General features: G+C 40.1%; 1 protein-coding gene across 4 annotated transcripts in view; it reads left to right on the top strand.

The window, feature by feature from the left end:
- The window catches only part of EPRS1 (glutamyl-prolyl-tRNA synthetase 1), a 48,711-nt gene that overhangs the window by 16,791 nt on the left and 14,448 nt on the right, over positions 1 to 17,472 (top strand). Inside the window, exons 11-22 of one of the 4 annotated variants that reach the window (XM_075496450.1) lie at positions 265 to 349; positions 688 to 747; positions 3,131 to 3,241; positions 4,877 to 5,013; positions 5,765 to 5,972; positions 6,428 to 6,540; positions 7,164 to 7,272; positions 7,429 to 7,800; positions 8,711 to 8,941; positions 9,637 to 9,885; positions 10,702 to 10,932; positions 11,270 to 11,535. In XM_075496450.1, the coding sequence (XP_075352565.1) occupies positions 265 to 349; positions 688 to 747; positions 3,131 to 3,241; positions 4,877 to 5,013; positions 5,765 to 5,972; positions 6,428 to 6,540; positions 7,164 to 7,272; positions 7,429 to 7,800; positions 8,711 to 8,941; positions 9,637 to 9,885; positions 10,702 to 10,932; positions 11,270 to 11,535 (2,172 nt within the window). Of the gene's footprint in view, positions 1 to 264; positions 350 to 687; positions 748 to 3,130; positions 3,242 to 4,876; positions 5,014 to 5,764; positions 5,973 to 6,427; positions 6,541 to 7,154; positions 7,273 to 7,428; positions 7,801 to 8,710; positions 8,942 to 9,636; positions 9,886 to 10,701; positions 10,933 to 11,269; positions 11,536 to 17,472 lie in introns of all 4 variants that reach the window. The other 3 variants (XM_075496449.1, XM_075496451.1, XM_075496452.1) reach the window with 3 other exon arrangements.

The following is a 17,472-nucleotide window of genomic DNA, read 5'->3' as shown; positions in this document are numbered from 1 at the left end:
GAATAGATATAGGAGAAGAGCCACTTCACCAAGAGATGGCTTCCCTCCCTGGGGTGAAGTAGAAGATAATCTGCACCACACATTTTGTATGGATGAGAGCTCAGTCTTTTCAGTTAGGTGTTCTCATCCAGCTCTAAATTCACACAAGTGAAATACACTGAAGCTGGGCCTTCCACGGGTGGCAGTATAAGTAAAGTTTTTGATCAGTCTGACTAATAGGGAGAACTTAGCATGTGATACTGATGAAACATCTTTTTCTACTAGGGATGACCCAAGATTTCCCACTGTGCGTGGTGTCCTAAGAAGAGGCATGACAGTTGAAGGGCTAAAACAGTTTATTGCTGCTCAGGTGGGTGTCTTCTTCTCTTCCAATTCTTTGAATCTCACTTGGTAAGGACAAGTTTTTGTGAAGTTTAAGTTAAAGTAGTTGTCACTGGGAGGTTTCTTCTTTTGAAGGTTTGCTGCTTTCATGTGTACTGCTTCAACAATGTTAACACCTATGAGCAGGTCCTGGCAAAATGGGGTAGCAGGTTTCTTATTTTAAAAAGTGTATATTTTGCAAGCTCAAGATGTCTTTCTAAACTGTTTTGATGAATGGAAACAGTAGAGGGTTTGTAGTCTTTAAAGGACTTTGTTTTGAATGGGTCTAATAGCCAGAATATTTTTATTAATGTGTTTTTCTTCCAGGGTTCCTCTCGATCTGTTGTGAATATGGAGTGGGATAAAATTTGGTCCTTTAACAAAAAGGTATGTGCTTACTTGAATTTGATGCTACTCCTGATATCCTCTTTCTGGGATATGTAGAGAATCCAGCGTTCTTTGGAGTGCTTATCACAACAAGTAGCAGTTGTATCTTGCATCATTTGGCACATTTTCAGGAAAATGGAATGTCCCCCCCCTTTCTAACTTGATCTAGCGCTAATCCTATTGATTCTGCTATACCGATACTTACTTGCCTTACTTAGTAGTACGGGGAAAGATAATGATATTTGCTGTAAAATCTGATTTGAAAACTGCATTTCATTTTTCTGCTTTCAAGCTGCGAGCTATCTGTAAGAAGGTATTACTTAATGCTTTTTACCTTAGCATATAGCTTACAGTGCTGTAAGCATACATAGCATAAGCTATCATTTTGCAGCTTCATAGCACAGTCACATTTGCTTATATAACAGGAGCTCTACAAACCCACTGAAAATGCATTATTCCTAGTTTTAAAAGGCTGCCCATTTCTGGTTTGGCTTATTTGTTAACATAAACACAAATCTTATTCAATTTGATTCACGTTGGCCGCTTTTCTTTCCGTGGCAAAAGGACTAATGCGCTAGGTATACTGCCTACGTAGATAAAGCCAGCACTGCTGATGTTTCTGACTGAATGTCAAATAAGGAATATTGCATCGTGACATGGTTAGTTGCTTTCTGGCAGCGGATGCTTGGACACTATAATAAGGCGAATTGTTATAATGCTGATTGCATATTTTGTGTGATTGTGGAAACACCTGTTATTTTGCATTGGGATTCCTGCTTGGTTTTGCTTAGATAGTACCCAGATCCGTTCATTTAAGTAGTTTTTGCTTGTCTGGCATGTGTCTTGTATTTCTTCATGTATTTTGCATTTGGTCTGCTACATACACAAAGGTTTATGAATTGGTTCTTTCTGTTGCTGCATAAATAGATTTATGACTAAGAATTGGATTTTGGGGAAAAATCCACAAAGGACTGTCAGGGCTCATTTTTTGAATTGGCTTTTAAACTGAGTTTCTTAGATCTCTGACTCAACTCCTTGGACAGCACCATATTTATTACCCAATGTTATTTACTTGTATCTGTGCAGATAGTTTGCAGTCTGCAATACGAGCAAAAACAATTGGTTGCATGCAGGTAGTTCTGAACTCACAGACTTCATCAGTGTGAGAGCTCTTATTTTATATATTATCCTGGAATTATGCTACTGACTTTTTAACACCTGTTGTCTGAGGAAGGACTGTGAGTTTTAATGAGTAAAATAAAGAGTCTGGTAATAACATTGTAAAATTCAGTCAGTTATCAAAATTATGATGTTAAATCACACACCTATATTTTGCGATAAATACACAAGTCCTTTTTTAAAGTGTGTGTCTAACATTTAGGAGTCTGACTTCAGTGGTTATGAACTTACAAAAGTGTGACTTCTTAAAAGTATATCATCATATCACCTGACTTGCTAATGTCAAGTAATTAGATGCTAAATATTTTTTTCTAAAATTGTCATGTAGTTTTTCACTTAAGCAGGAATAAAGGAGAAGAAAGGTCACTTTGTATTAATAAAAGCAAGTGTTTTCTTTTGTGTTAGTTTCCCGTTAAACTGGTAGATCTCTGATACTCATTTTGGACCTAGAAAACTGTTTTACTTGAATTATGTTTTCAAGTGCCTCTGAACAGTTTGTCAAACAAGTATTTGAGGTATGAAAAATGCTGTGAAAAACTGTCAGTTGCGTTTGAAAATGGACAATAAAAATATAGGGAGGCATTTTAGCGGTATCTTTTTCTTGCCAAACTCATGTTGTAGAAATCCTGATGATGTTAATGTTACGGTGTTGCCTTATTATAGTATCTAATGCGTCTGTATTAAAATTGCAGACTTAATTGGTGCTTCCTCTGTAGCCAGGTCTGTCCCTGATTCTGCTGGAGTACTGACCTGGAAAATGAGTATGGGATCAGGTCTTGTGCTGCTGGAAAAAGAATGAACTGCACTGATAAATTATTGCTTTAAATTCAGCTACCTAGAGGGAGAGTGGTTCAGATATAATAGTCTATGTGCATAGTAAAACTATATCAAAGTACATTTCTCTATCTTCCCTGTAAGGCATTGGCTCATAATTTTGGTTGCTTCTGGTGTCAGTAGTACCCAATCCATAGTTTGTACTCAAAATATTTCAGTAAAGATGGGAAATCATGAATTATTACCACTGTTTTCTCACTTTTCTCTTCTATGGCTTTGGATTAAGGTAACATTAAAGCAAACATTAAAAAATGCAGTAACATAAAGAATACCAGTTAATATTCCTTTTTGGTGGTGGTTGTTTTTATACAACATCTTATTTCTCTGTCAATGTCATATAGTCATGATCCCCCTCATTTGTTTTCTGTAGGTTATAGACCCAGTAGCACCTCGGTACACTGCTTTACTGAAAGATGCAGTGGTCCCAGTAAATATTCCTGAAGCCCAAGAGGAGATGAAAGAAGTGGCTAAACATCCAAAGGTTCTCGCTTTACTCTCTTAATATTCTTGTATTGCAGATCAGTAAGGTTGGAAGTACCTTGGCTTGGAGCAGTCAACAAGGAGAGTCCTGTTTTTAACTTGCTCAGACAGCATGAGATAAAACCAAGGTGTACTTTTTTCACAGAATTGTCAAAAAGTGGGCAACTACTGAATATGTTTGTTCTGTTAAGAGGATGTGGGAAACTGGTTTTGTAAATATATAGAGTGCGTATAGATAGCGCATTGAAAGGCCTCTCTGGGAGTTTTCAGAAGAGGCGAGATGGTACAAGTATGGAGTGATGCTCAGACAGTTTTTATTATTGTTTGATACTAACTTTCACAGAGAAGTTTAAATATAAAATTTTATTCAAGTTTTATGGGTATAATATAGTAGATACTGCTTATCCATAAGAGTGTAGAATGCAGGAGATTTTTAAAAAATAGTTTATAAAATTAGGCTTAGGTAGAGAAGTGATATATTAATCTGTTCATTCTACCGATCTCTGGATTTTTTAATATGACCTTTAAATTCGGATAGCAAACAGTTATTATCAAAAGTTAAGAACTTGCTGATTTGATACTCAGTATCCAGTAAACAGAATAATATCCCTTAAGAAGGAGGATATGTTACTGATACAATTCTTTTTTGGCACTACAATTAGGAAAGATGCTTTCCTTTGAGTGTAGCATCTCAAATTGTACTTAAGCTTCTGTGAAAGCATCCCTTAGATATCACACTTATACTGAGAAACGAGTGAATATTGTTGAGGTTTTACTTCATTTATTTGTTTTTATTTTGTTGCTCTGAGTGTTCCTGTAGCCATTTCTTGTAACTGAGAGGTGGACATCTAGTTTGCCCTTTGTCCCATGGCAGATAAACAAGGAAAGAAGTTTTGAGCACATGCAAGTGAAAATTGTGACTCTTTTATTGTCAAAAAGTCTGAAGTTTGGTCAGCTGCAAGCCAGCATTTTAAAACATTGATATTAAAAATGCTGCCTCCAGTGTATGATGAAGTAAGTACTGACCAGAAGAAACAAATTTCAGACTCCTAATCAGTTGAAAAAGCCTGAACTCCTAGCTGTCTGCCTTTTTAAAAAAAAAAAAACCAGTTTATCTCCATTGTTGAGATGCTTTAAAGCTGAGTATTTTCAGTGTTATAAGCAACATATTTCCAATTTCTATCTTTAAAAATCTATGCAGTTGGGAGAAGCTCCATATTTATGTCCATATTAACTATATAAAAAAGCAATAACGAGAGTTATGAAATTATTTTTGAAGAGAATTTGCATAGCAAAATGGAAACTTGAGAAAAACTTACTTAGTTTTTACCTGTAAGATCTTAAAGTTGTATGGACCTTAAGGAAATGGGGTATCCTATCAGTTGTGTTGGAGCTAGTATTTGATAGGAGATAGAATTTTTTGAGTGTACTGTCAGAGGAACGCATGCAACACTTGTGAACCAGAAACCCGAGAGAGTTGTGGAAGAATACTATAGCTTTGCGTTACTGTTATTGCCTGTCTTCTATCTTCATCTGTCTTCTATCATAAGTAAAGCAGTGTTTTGGCACTGCGTTAAATTTAGTCAGCTTATATAAATAACAATATCTCCTTTAAAATAAAAATCATTATTCACAGAATGCTGATGTTGGGTTGAAACCTGTGTGGTATGGCTCCAGAGTCCTGATCGAGGGTGCAGATGCAGAGACCCTGACAGAAGGAGAGGTGGTTACATTCATAAATTGGGGCAATATTATCATCACTAAATTAAACAGGTAACAAATACTGGGAGATGAAATGATTATTTGCTTTTCAGCCTTTTGTTGATTTTTGTAATAGGTAGCTTGAAACAGTAAAATATTAATGGTTGTCCATATATGTGCATTCTATATTCTGTATATAAATATCTACTTTGAAATATGTCAGAAAACAGCATTTTAGCACAGAGCATATTTCACTGTAGATTCACGTCTGAAATCACCAGTCAGTCCTGATACTGCATGTCCCTCTCATCCAGTGTTCTTCATGTATCTGTGGTAATATTTCCACGGTGAAACAGCTTTTTCAGACAAAAAAAAACCACTTGGAATTTTAACAACTTTCACCCTGTAATGAATACCTGCTTTTGCATACTAAGAAACTACACCTATCCCAATTTCTGTTGCCGAACTGCTAAGGTAGAGAAAGGAGATCATTAATGTCATCATAGTATCTTTGAAATGGTTGTGTTGGGACAGTGGCAGAATGGGGTGAGCTGGGATAGAGAACATAAAACAAATAAGTAGAGACTTTTTTCCCCATGTTCTTTACTGTCTCTTTATATTTAAGAAATCAAAATTAAAGGAGAACTTTGACAGGAATTAATACACTCTTTCATTTCCTGCGTGTCTTCCACACTTCAAAAATGAACTCTGAACCTTGTTTTTCAGTGAATCTGTTGATGGGCTGTAGTATAAAATGAGAACAAATCACTTAGGCTTTACTCTTATAATTTCTGTTTCCCTGATAATTTCTGTTTTCCTGTAGAAATTCAAGTGGAAAAATTGCATCCATCGATGCCAAGTTGAACTTAGAAAATAAGGACTTCAAAAAAACAACTAAGATCACTTGGTTAGCAGAAACTCCACATGCACCACTCATCCCGACTGTCTGTGTCAATTATGAGCATCTGATCACTAAGCCAGTTCTAGGTAAAGATGAAGATTTCAAGCAATATATCAACCGAAATAGCAAGGTAAGTTATCTTTTGGTCCCCTTTATTCCACAAAGCTTAATGTTTGTCTTTTTTTTTTTTTTTTTTTTTTTTTTTTGCCATCACTATTTCTAGTTACTTTGGTTTTAATCTTAAGATTTCATTTGTCAAACAAGTAAATCATGTGCTGGTGTATCTAGTGTCTATGTTTTCCATTTAACCTCTCATAATTACAGAATTAAAATTTGACTCATGTTTTTTCTCAGGTGTTACCTGGCTTTTACACATCTGTGACCAATAGTTTGAGTTTTTGTCTTGATACATTGTTATGATATGGCATCTTTTTGGGAGTACTTGTTCTGCTGCCCCTGGAATTAACTAACATTTCAACACTTCCAAAATCAGAAAATCACCATTATCCTTCAACAGCTCTACTGTATTTCTTACTATTTCTTGTGCTCTGTTAGATTTGGACTGATTTCTTTTAACACTTACAGCAAGAAGAACTGATGTTAGGTGATCCTTGCCTTAGGGAGTTAAAAAAAGGGGACATCATACAACTTCAGAGGAGAGGATTCTTTATTTGTGATCAACCGTATGAGCCAGTGAGGTAAGCTACCTGAGAACGGCCTATGCAGACTTCACAGAATTTGCTTTAGCTTGCTGTGTTTTAATGTTTTCACACATGCATTGGCAAGAGTAATGTTGCCTGCAAAAATTTTCCCCTTTACCATGACCTTTCTGTGGAATATTTCTGTGGACTGGTATGGCTTTTAGACTGTACGTTCCTACTTCTTCAAACTGTCTAAGCCAAGCACAGGGCACTGTTGGTGTACCTCAACTAACCTGGACTTAGTAAAGAGATTGTGGTTTCCTTGTGATTCTAAGTATATAAATTACGGAACAATGTTACGGAATAAATCAGGCATTTGTCCAATTAGAGTGTGCACATACTATTTAATTGTAACAGTTCTTTAGCAAGCTACCAAATTACTAAATTACACTGCATTTCAGCATAATATAACATAAAGAAAAATTGTATGTAACAGGAATCAATGCAGATCACCAATTATGTAAATTTGGGTGACTACAGTTGTGTACAAAGATAAACTTGCAGTTGTGCCAGAGCATCTTGTAGAAAGAGTAGAACATTTGTTTCAATAAACATTTTGTATGTATCTTGTATTTCCTTTATTGTTGTGTTTTCTATAAATCCTGTTATAGTCCTTACAGCTGTAAAGATGCCCCATGCATTTTGATTTACATCCCTGATGGACACACCAAGGAAATGCCAACATCTGGGTCAAAAGAGAAGACCAAAGCTGAAACTGGAAAGAAAGAGGTAAAGTTGTGTTTTAGAAAAGTGCCATAAAACGTATTACTGTACATCTATTACTGTACAAGATTATCATGCTGAATACTTGTTTTTTTGTTTGTTTGTGGGTTTTTTGTGTTTTTTTTTGTTTGTTTGTTGTTTGTTTTTTTTTTTTTTTTTAAGGCTAGTTCAGCTGTAAAAGGAAAATCTGTTCCACTTGTTGGTGATGACTCTACTCCAACCTGTACCGTATCTGAAGGTCACCTGGTCATTTACAACAGGGTGTCTGCACAGGGTGATATAGTTCGTGACTTGAAAGCTAAGAAAGCATCAAAGGAAGATATCGATAAAGCTGTGAAACAGTTGCTGGCCTTGAAAGCAGAATACAAAGAGAAGACGGGCCAGGAGTATAAGCCGGGAAATCCTCCAGTATCTGTAACTGAACAGTCTACAAAGCTTGAGACCTCTGGTACCCTGGACAGTAAAGCTCTATATGATAAAGTAGCAGAGCAAGGAGAAGTGGTCCGAAAACTGAAAGCTGAGAAAGCACCTAAGGTGGTTGATTAAACTAATATTTTTTGTTTGGGTTTGCATAGCCCATTGTCCTCTGTCTGTGGAGGTGAATGGGTGCTTATGGTTCCATGTTTTCATAGTGATCATCATTTGGACTGGGCTCTGTTCAGTCAAGACTTGTGTTTTCTAATACTTGTCTTTTAACTAGACACGTATGACATCTATAAGATGTGTGTAAGTTTGTGTTAATATGCATAAAGATGCAAGTAAATTCCTATGTTTTTTAGGCTGCTGTTCTGAAATGTGGACAGGATTCACCCCACAGCATGAGTTGATTAAGTATCCAAATCTGGTCCTTGGGGTTGAAATGTCCTGCAGTGTTTATTTATTTATTTATTTAACTAAATATGGTCAAATTATGTGAATTCATAGGATTGACTTGTTGCTATTTAGACCTTAAAAACAGAACACAAACAAAACACACAAAGGAAAAAAGAAAGTAAAGATCCAAATACTACAGATATTTTTGAAACCTCTTCCTGTCTGGAGCTGAGCATAGAAAACATAGCTAATAGTAGCTGTTTTCATTCTGCTCTTTCTAATGCAGAGCAAGAAAAAATGGGAAATAACACACTTTGCCTGCTGGTTAAATACTATTCATAATAGTGTCTTGGTGGCACCATAAAATATAAATAAATGGGAAGATCTAATTTATTGTTATAATTTTATTTAGGACTATTAGGGTTGTATATCCTTTAACAGGAGTTACTTTGTTAAAGTAGGAAAGTAGTAGAGAAAGCTTCTCTGAACAACTCTACTGAATAGTTAAGAAAATGGAATAGGTGTGCATAAACTGCAGGTCTTTTCATAAAAGTATTTAACGTGTATTTCAGAGTCTTATGTCTCTATGTCTTTGTTCCTCCCTCTTTCTGCCCCTTCCTTTCTCTTTCAGGATGAGATAGGTGCTGCTGTGGAAGTCCTTTTATCCCTAAAGGCAGAATATAAACAACAGACAGGCCAGGAGTACAAACCCGGAAGCCCTCCTGTGGTCTTTGTCCCTCCTCAGTCTTCTCCTGTTTCTACTCTTCCATCCCCATGTCCAGTAGACAGCAAATCTCTATACAACAAAGTAGCGGAACAAGGCGAAGTGGTCCGCAAACTTAAATCGGAAAAAGTTCCAAAGGTGTAATAGCAGTGAATACTTCTGAGTGGAACAATATTTTCAGTTTAGAATAAAACCTAATTACAGGTTTTGTGAAACTTGAGGAACAAAATATAAGCAAGTACTTTCAAATTCCATGAAGTGCTTTCCCAGATTCTCTTAAGCTGTATAGCTGACTTCATGAGTTCTGTGATAGTGTATGGAGAACCTGGATAATAAACAAAAAAGTTCTTTTTTTAGTGATGCAGGATAAGTGAAGCAGAATATAGGTAGTAACTTGAAAAAGGGCTGTAACTTGAAAGCTAGAATAGCAATGATAAATTTGGTAGTAATTTGATAGTGGCCAGGGAACCATTCTTTATTCAGAGTCTGAGTATTTGCTGCCATTCTCCAGTGTACAAAGTCATGGACTGCTGTAACTGCAGGGGGAACTAAGCTGCCTACATGGGAAGCTTTCATGGCACAGAAATCAGCCCTTACATATACTGCCTGATTAGGTCGTTTGATGTGCAACTTGTAGGTATTCTGGCTAAAATGTTTTACCACAGAACTCAATAATGACAACTTACACTAACAAGTTAGCTCTAGAAGTTTTACTACAACAGCTATGTTAGTGTCATTCTAGTAATGGTTCTGTTATTTTAGCTATTGTGTTGCATCTCTGTTGTTTATATCTATCTGCATCTGCAACTGCTGTTTTTCCTTTCTTGCTTCAGGAACAAATAGATGAGGCTGTGAAAATTCTTTTAAATCTAAAAGCAGAATATAAACAAAAGACAGGTCAAGAGTACAAGCCTGGAAATCCACCTTCAGCTCCTCCTTGTATACCTTCTACTACACTTCCATCTTCTGTATGCTGCAGTAACTTGGCACCCTGTAGCTTAGTGGATGGCAAAGCACTTTATGATAATGTAGCTGAACAAGGGGAAGTAGTACGCAGACTCAAAGCAGAGAAAGCTTCCAAGGTATAATAGTAAATAGAGAGTAAGCAATTGTAATTCTTACCACATTTTGCCACTGGGGGGAAGTCTTTCACCAAGTAACGATCAAACAGTGTACTAAACTCCCTTATGTCTGGGTCATAGCTTAGCCATCAAACTTGCATGGTCTGATAATGCCTTGTGTGGCATTATCTGATGCTGGATACTTTCTTGACTCTGAGATACAAATTCTAAATGCGACTGGTGTAGAAAGTCAAACTTAATCTGTCACATCTAGATGAATAGGCACAAGCATGGCAGATGTCAACCTTGCAGAAGTTTTTAATGTATTTCGCTTTTTCTTGCTGTATTTGGGACAAGTGAAGATCAAAGTATCTGGTGTGCTGCAGCAATAGCAAGACTTTTCAAAACTTGACAAATTCAGTGATAGTTGTGGAAAAGAACATGAGACAAACCTATATGTTTCCAGGAGCTGCTGGTTTTTTCTGCCTATATTTCTGCCTTGCAGAATTGGTTTTGGTGTTGGGTTGTGGTGGGTTTTTTTAATTATTATTTTAAAGCCCTTTTCTAAAACAGTTTAGTTTATTTTTCAGTGTAGATTCTGCTATTAACAGGTCGTAGCTGGCCGGGTGGGCTATGAGGACATTCTGGTACAATGTGACAGCTCTCAAACATACTCCTGTTGCTTGGGGCAGAGCTATTACTTGAGTCCTCCCCTAACTATGAAGCACTGTTTATTGCTAGATGGAAATTTTATTTTCTTAGCCTGAAAATCAATGCTTCTTGTCAGTTCTGTCTTTAATTCTCACCAGTACATCTTGCTGTTTGTCCTCCATATAGGATGAAATAGATGAAGCAGTAAAACTCCTTCTTTCTCTAAAAGCTGACTACAAGGAAAAGACTGGGCAGGACTACAAGCCAGGACATCCACCAGTAGCTCAAGGTGCTTTGCCCCAAGCATCAAACACAGTACCCAGTGGTCCAGACACACCTGAAGCTAAAGCCCTGTTTAGCAAAGTAGCTCTTCAAGGAGATGAAGTTAGGAAATTGAAATCAGAAAAAGCAGAAAAGGTAAAAACATACTGTAATATAAAAATATAATATATGTATTTAAATCTAAAAATTTATTTTAAATTCAGTGTGATTATGGGAATTAGAAATGTACATTTAGAATAGGCAGCATTTGAATTCTGAGACCTGAAATGTACTTTTAAAATTATTCTTGTCAGATATGGTCCTTAAAATGCTAATTAATTTAATTTAAGTATTGGCTTTTGCAGATTTCTTCCCCCACCATTGTGTGGATGTCCACAACACCATACATAGATCCATTTTATTTTTTTTTGATAGAGCCATTTTATTCCTGTGATTTCTGTATGAATTTATCTTTATTTTTTTGTTCTTCAAGGAAAAGATAGATGCAGCTGTTAAGGAACTTCTTCAGTTGAAGGCCCAGTATAAGTCTGTTGCAGGAGTTGACTATAAACCAGTTTCTGCTAGTGGCATTGATGACAAAGACAAGAAGAAGAAAGAGAAAGAGAACAAGTCTGAAAAGCAGAGTAAGCAACAGAAGCAAAATGATGGCCCCAAAAAAGAACCTTTACAAGGACAGAGTGGTACTGAACTCTCCTCAAATGGATCAGGAGAAGGTCAAGGCCCTAAGAAACAAACCAGGTAAAGATGTGATCTTTAATCTATTTGATAGAAACCTCAACTGTTTACCTCTATTCAGAGTTAGAGTTTTACAGGTTTTTCATTTCACTCGAAAGCGTGCACATTTGCAAAATAACTGTGTTCATTTTCATATTTAGGATCAAGCCAAAAGCAAGTTACCAAATTCATTTAGTGTCAGTTGTACCTCAGCATCCTACTGAGGAAAATTCTCCCTAGCCTGTAGAAAGCATAAAGCAGTGTGCAACCCTGTTACTGTTGGTGCTGTTACTGTCATTGAGAACTTGCTATGCTTCATTATTTGCTTCTGCAAATGTGCTGCTGTATCTTGCTCAGTATAAACCCTGGAGAACAAAACCCCTTACGCTTATTTCGTTCTACCAGGGTTTCCAAAATATTTACTGTGATGTCCTGATGTCCTGGTTTAACCCCAGCCGGAGGCTTAGCACACAGCTGCCTGCTCACTGCCCCCCCCACCCCCCGCCCCGTGGGATGGGGGAGAAAATGGGAAGAGTAAAAATGAGAAAAGTCGTGGTTTGAGATAAGAACAGTTTAATAATTGAAATAAAATAGTAGTAGTAGTAATAATAATAAAATAATGTACGAAGCAAGTGATGCATGATGCAATTGCTTACCACCCGCTGACTGATGCCCAGCCAGTCCCAGAGCAGCGGACCCCTGGCCAGTTTTCCCCTAGTTTATATACTGAGCATGACATCATATGGTATGGAATATCTGTTTGGCCAGTTTGGGTCAGCTGTCCTGGCTGTGCCCCCTCCCAGCTTCTTGTGCATCTCCAGCCTTCTCAGTCAGTAGAGCATGGGAAGCTGAAAAGTCCTTGACTTAGTGTAAGCACTACTTAGCAACAACTAAAACATCAGTGTGTTATCAACATTATTCTCATACTAAATCCAAAACACAGCACTATATCAGCTACTAGGAAGAAAATAAACTCTATCCCAGCCAAAACCAGGACAGTATCCACCCCTTACTCTATACCATCTACACCGTGCCCAGATCCCACGCTATCTAATACATTCCAGTTAATCACCACCACTTTTCCTGTCTTTTAATATATACATAGAGATATCATTCCCTTAGTTTATGGGCCATCCCTCTAAATTGTCCGTTGAGTTCATTTAATCCATGACTTCGGGCTCCATCTGTCATAACAGTCCTTCAGGGCAGGAGAGATGGTGTGTGGTGTTGGATTGTTGCATGCTGAAGCCAGTTCTGGTTCCATCGTCACTGTGCTTTGCTCGGTTTTCATCAAAGTTCATTCTTCATTAATGTGGGTGATTCTTACTGTAATACCATTGTTATGGCATACAGCCACTATAGAAGTGATGATATACAATGTTATATAGCAATTAACATAATACAATGTAATTTATTGTCTATTCTCACCCCAAATCAAATCCCCTTGAGGTACACATTGGACTTCCCCATCCTTCTGCATTACCCACCAAGTGCACCCAGGTCCTTGAGCAAAAAGCAATCCCTCAAATGCGTTTGCCTTTGCCCGAGGCAGGAGTAACCTAGACTGTCTTCCCCAGCATATTTTTTATGTGCACTACAGGGACTTTATCCCGTTCTACAGTACATAAAAGTTTTGATTGGGCAGGGCTAGCTTGATTGGCAGATCCCCTAGTGTTGACTAACCAGGTGGCTTTTGCTAAATTTGCTAAATTTAGCTAAAATTGCTAAATTTGCTAAATACACTAAACAGTGTATCCCACTGTTTAAATGCCCCAGCACCCATTGCTCTCAGTGTAGTCTTTAACAGCCCATTGTATCGTTCAGTTTCCCCAGAGGCTGGTGCATGACAGGGGATGTGATATACCCACTCAGTGCCATGCTCTTTGGCCCAGGTGTCTGTGAGGTGGTTTCAGAAGTGAGTCCCATTGCCTGACTCAATTCTTTCTGGGGTGCCATGTCCCCACAGGACTTGCTTTTCAAGGCCCAGGAGAGTGTTCCAGGTGGTGGCATGGGGCACAGGATATGTTTCCAGCCATCTGCTGGTTGCTTCCACCATTGTAAGCACATGGCGCTTGCCTTGGCAGTTTGTGGGACAGTGATATAATCAATCTGCCAGGCCTCCCCATATTTATATTTCAGCCATTGTCCTCCATACCACAGAGACTTTAACCGCTTGGCTTGCTTGATTGCAGCGCATGTTTCACATTCATGGATAACCTGTGCAATAGCGTCCATGGTCAAGTCCACCCCTCAATCACCAGCCCATCTATATGTTGCATCTCTTCCTTGATGGCCTGAGGTGTTATGGCCCCACTGAGCTATAAATAATTCACCCTTATCCTGCCAGTCCAGATCCACCTGAGCCACTTCAGTCTTAGCAGCCTGATCCACCTGCTGGTTGTTTTGATGTTCTTCAGTGACCCAGCCCTTGGGTATGTCAGCATCTACGTGATGTACTTTTACAACCATGTTCTCTACCAGGGCAGCAATATCTTGCCACAGTGCGGCAGCCCAGATGGGTTTGCGTCTGCGCTGCCAGTTGCTCCGCTTCCATTGCGGCAACCACCCCCACAGGACATTTGATACCAACCATGAGTCAGTGTAGAGATAAAGTACTGCCCATTTTTCTCATTCAGCAGTATCTAAAGCCAGCTGGATGGCTTTCATTTCTGCAAACTGACTTGATTCACCTTCTCCTTCAGCGGTTTCTGCGACTTGTCATATAGGACTCCATACAGCAGCCTTCCACTGCCATACATCTTTCCCACAATATGACAGGACTCACCAGTGAACAGGGCATATTGCTTCTCATTTTCTGGTAGTTTATTATACAGTGGGGCCTCTTCAGCACATGTCACCTCCTCTGGTGGTATTCCAAAATTTTTGCCTTCTGGCCAGTCCATGATCAACCAGTCCAAGATTCCTGGGTGACGGGGGTTTCCTATTTGAGCCCGTTGTGTGATCAGTGTGATCCACTTACTCCACATAGCATCAGTTGCATGATGTGTAGAGGGGACCCTCCCTTTGAACATCCAGCCCAGCACTGGCAGTCGGGGTGTCAGGAGGATCTGTGCTGCAGTACCAACCGCTTCCGAAGCAGCTCGAACCCCTTCATATGCTGCCAATATCTCTTTTTCAGTTGGAGTATAGCAGGCCTCAGATCCTCTGTATCCCTGAATCCAAAACCCTAAGGATCAACCTCAAGTCTCCCCTGGAGCTTTCTGCCAGAGGCTCCAGGTAGGGTCATTCTCCCCAGCTGCAATGTAGAGCACATTTTTTACATCTTGCCCTGCCCGGACTGGCCCAAGGGCTACTGCATGAACTATCTCCCATTTAATTTGTTCAAAGGCTTGTCATTGCTCAGGGCCCCGTTTGAAATAATTCTTCTTCTGGGTCACTTGGTAGAGAGGGCTTACAATCAGACTGTAATTTGGAATATGCAGTCTCCAAAAACCCACAACGCCTAAGAAAGCTTGTGTTTCCTTTTTGCTAGCTGGTGGGGACAGAGTGTTATTTTGTTGATCACATCCATTGGGATCTGACAATGTCCATCTTGCCATTTTATTCCTAAAAACTGGATCTCCTGTGCAGGTCCCTGGACCTTACTTTGTTTTATGGCAAAACTGGCTTTCAGAAGGATTTGGACTATTTTCTTCCCTTTCTCAAGAACTACTGCTGTATTGCCCCACACAATGATGTCATCAATATATTGCAGATGTTCTGGAGCTTCACCCTGTTCCAGTGCCGTCTGGGTCAATCCATGGCAAATGGCAGGGCTGTGTTTCCACTCCTCTGGGGCAGTCAATTCCAGGTGTACTGGATGCCCCTCCAAGTGAAAGCAAACTGTGGCCTGCACTCTGCTGCCAAAGGGATTGAGAAAAACACATTAGCAATACCAATTGTGGCATACCACTGGGCTGCTTTTGACTCCAGTTTGTACTGAAGTTCTAGCATGTCCGGTATGGCAGCACTCAGCAGCAGCGTGACTTCATTCAGGCCATGACAGTCTACTGTTAGTGTCCGCTCTCCATTTTGCATGGCCCTATGGGACTGTTAAAGGGTGAGCGAGTCTTGCTGATCACTCCTTGGCTCTCCAGTCAACAAATATGCTCATGGATGGGAATCGGGGATTCTCAGCTGGTGCAATATTGCCACTGGTGCATTGTTGTGGTGCAAATTGGTACCCATTGTTCTTCGACCCTCAGCAACCCTACAACAGAAGGGTCCTTCAATAGACCGAGCAAGGTAGACAGCTGTTTAGTTTCCTCCATCTCCAAGGCAGCTATACCGAAAGCCCACCAGTACCCTTTTGGGTCCTTAAAATATCCTCTCCTGAGGCAGTCTATGCCAAGGATGCACGGAGCCTCTTGGCCAGTCACAATGGGGTGCTTTTGCCACTTGTTCCCAGTTAGACTTACTTTGGCCTGCAATACCATTAGCTGTTGGGATCCTGTCACTCCAGAAATACAGATGGGTTCTGCCCCTGTATAGCTTGATGGCATTGGGGTACACTGTGCACCGGTGTCCACTAGAGCCTTATACTCCTGTGGGTCTGATGTGCCAGGCCATCAAATCCACACAGTCCAGTAAACCCGGTTGTCCCTTTCCTCCACTTGGCGGGAGGCAGGGCCCCTCTAGTCCTGGTCATAGTATTTGTTACTCACTTCTTGTAAATATGAGTCAGAAGTCTCTTCATTAGGATCAGAAGTAAGATCAGCCCTCCTACTCTGCCTGGGGAACTGCCCACTGGAAACTGGAGCAGCAATTTTCCTGGAAGAACCCCCTTGTGTGATTGTTTTTCCTTTTAATGCACATACCCGTGCCTCTAGGGTTGAGGTAGATTTTCCATCCCACTTCCTGATGTCCTCTCCGTGGTCATGCAGGTAAAACCACAGGGTGGCCCATGGTGTGTACCTGCAGTATCATTTCTGTTGAGCAGAGGAGCACTTACTCCTAATAGCCGACATACTGGTCCATACGGGTGGGGAGTAGCACGTATCCTCTTTGAGTTGCTGGACCTTCTGGGACAGTTTCTCCACAGCCGAGACAAGGGAGGAAGAGAGATTTTCTTCATATTGCTGGAATTGGCCAACCAGTTCATCCACCGTTGGTTCCTCTCCGTCTTTCCAGGTTACTATTGCCAATGAGTTGTCATGTGATGATGGTGCGCTCCGTACTAACTTCTGCCACATGAGTCATGTGCACTTGACTTCATCTGGATCTTTGGATAACTGCTTGTTGTCCAGGTCATCATAAATCACCTCCAGCACGGCTAATTCCCTCAGGTACTGGACACCTCTCTCCGTGGTGGTCCACTTGCCTGGGTGATATATAACATCTTCCTTGAAGGGATACCTTTCCTTCATGCCTGACAGTAGTCGCCTCCAGAGGCTGAGGGCTTCTGCCCCTTTTCCAATCTCTTTGTCAATGCCCCCTTGCCTAGAAAGGGATCCCACCTGCTTGGCTTCCCTACCCTCTAATTCCAGGCTACTGGCCCTGTTATCCCAGGATCGGAGCAGCCAGGTGACAATGTGCTCACCTGGATGACAGCTGAAATCTTTTCGCATATCTCGCAGCTCAGTCAGGGATAGGGATTGGGTGGTTACCATCTTGTTTATGAGTTCTTCCTCTTCTCATGATGGCCCTGCTTTTTCATCATTCCTTATTAAAGGAGCTGACTTTTGCTTCCAAGATTTCTTCTTGTGTATAGGGGCGACTGATACCAGCACGGGTTGGTTCTCTGGTTCAGCTGCAGTATATGTCGCTGGGGTTGGAGTAGCTGCAGTGCCTGTTGCAGAGGTTGCAGTAGCTGCAGTGCCTACCGTTTTGTCATCAGATCCAGAGACCTTCTCTTCCCCTTGAGGGTACTGAATAGTATTAAACAGGGCTCAGTAGGCAGGGGTCAGGCCCCAGCACATTGCAGTGATTTGTATCTCTTTGGAGTTGCCAGGGTGACGGCAT

Source organism: Mycteria americana, chromosome 3 (assembly GCF_035582795.1).
Source record: "Mycteria americana isolate JAX WOST 10 ecotype Jacksonville Zoo and Gardens chromosome 3, USCA_MyAme_1.0, whole genome shotgun sequence".
Classification (NCBI taxonomy): domain Eukaryota; kingdom Metazoa; phylum Chordata; class Aves; order Ciconiiformes; family Ciconiidae; genus Mycteria; species Mycteria americana.
Note: the sequence above shows the minus strand (reverse complement) of the source record. Positions and strands in the feature narration are given on the sequence as shown.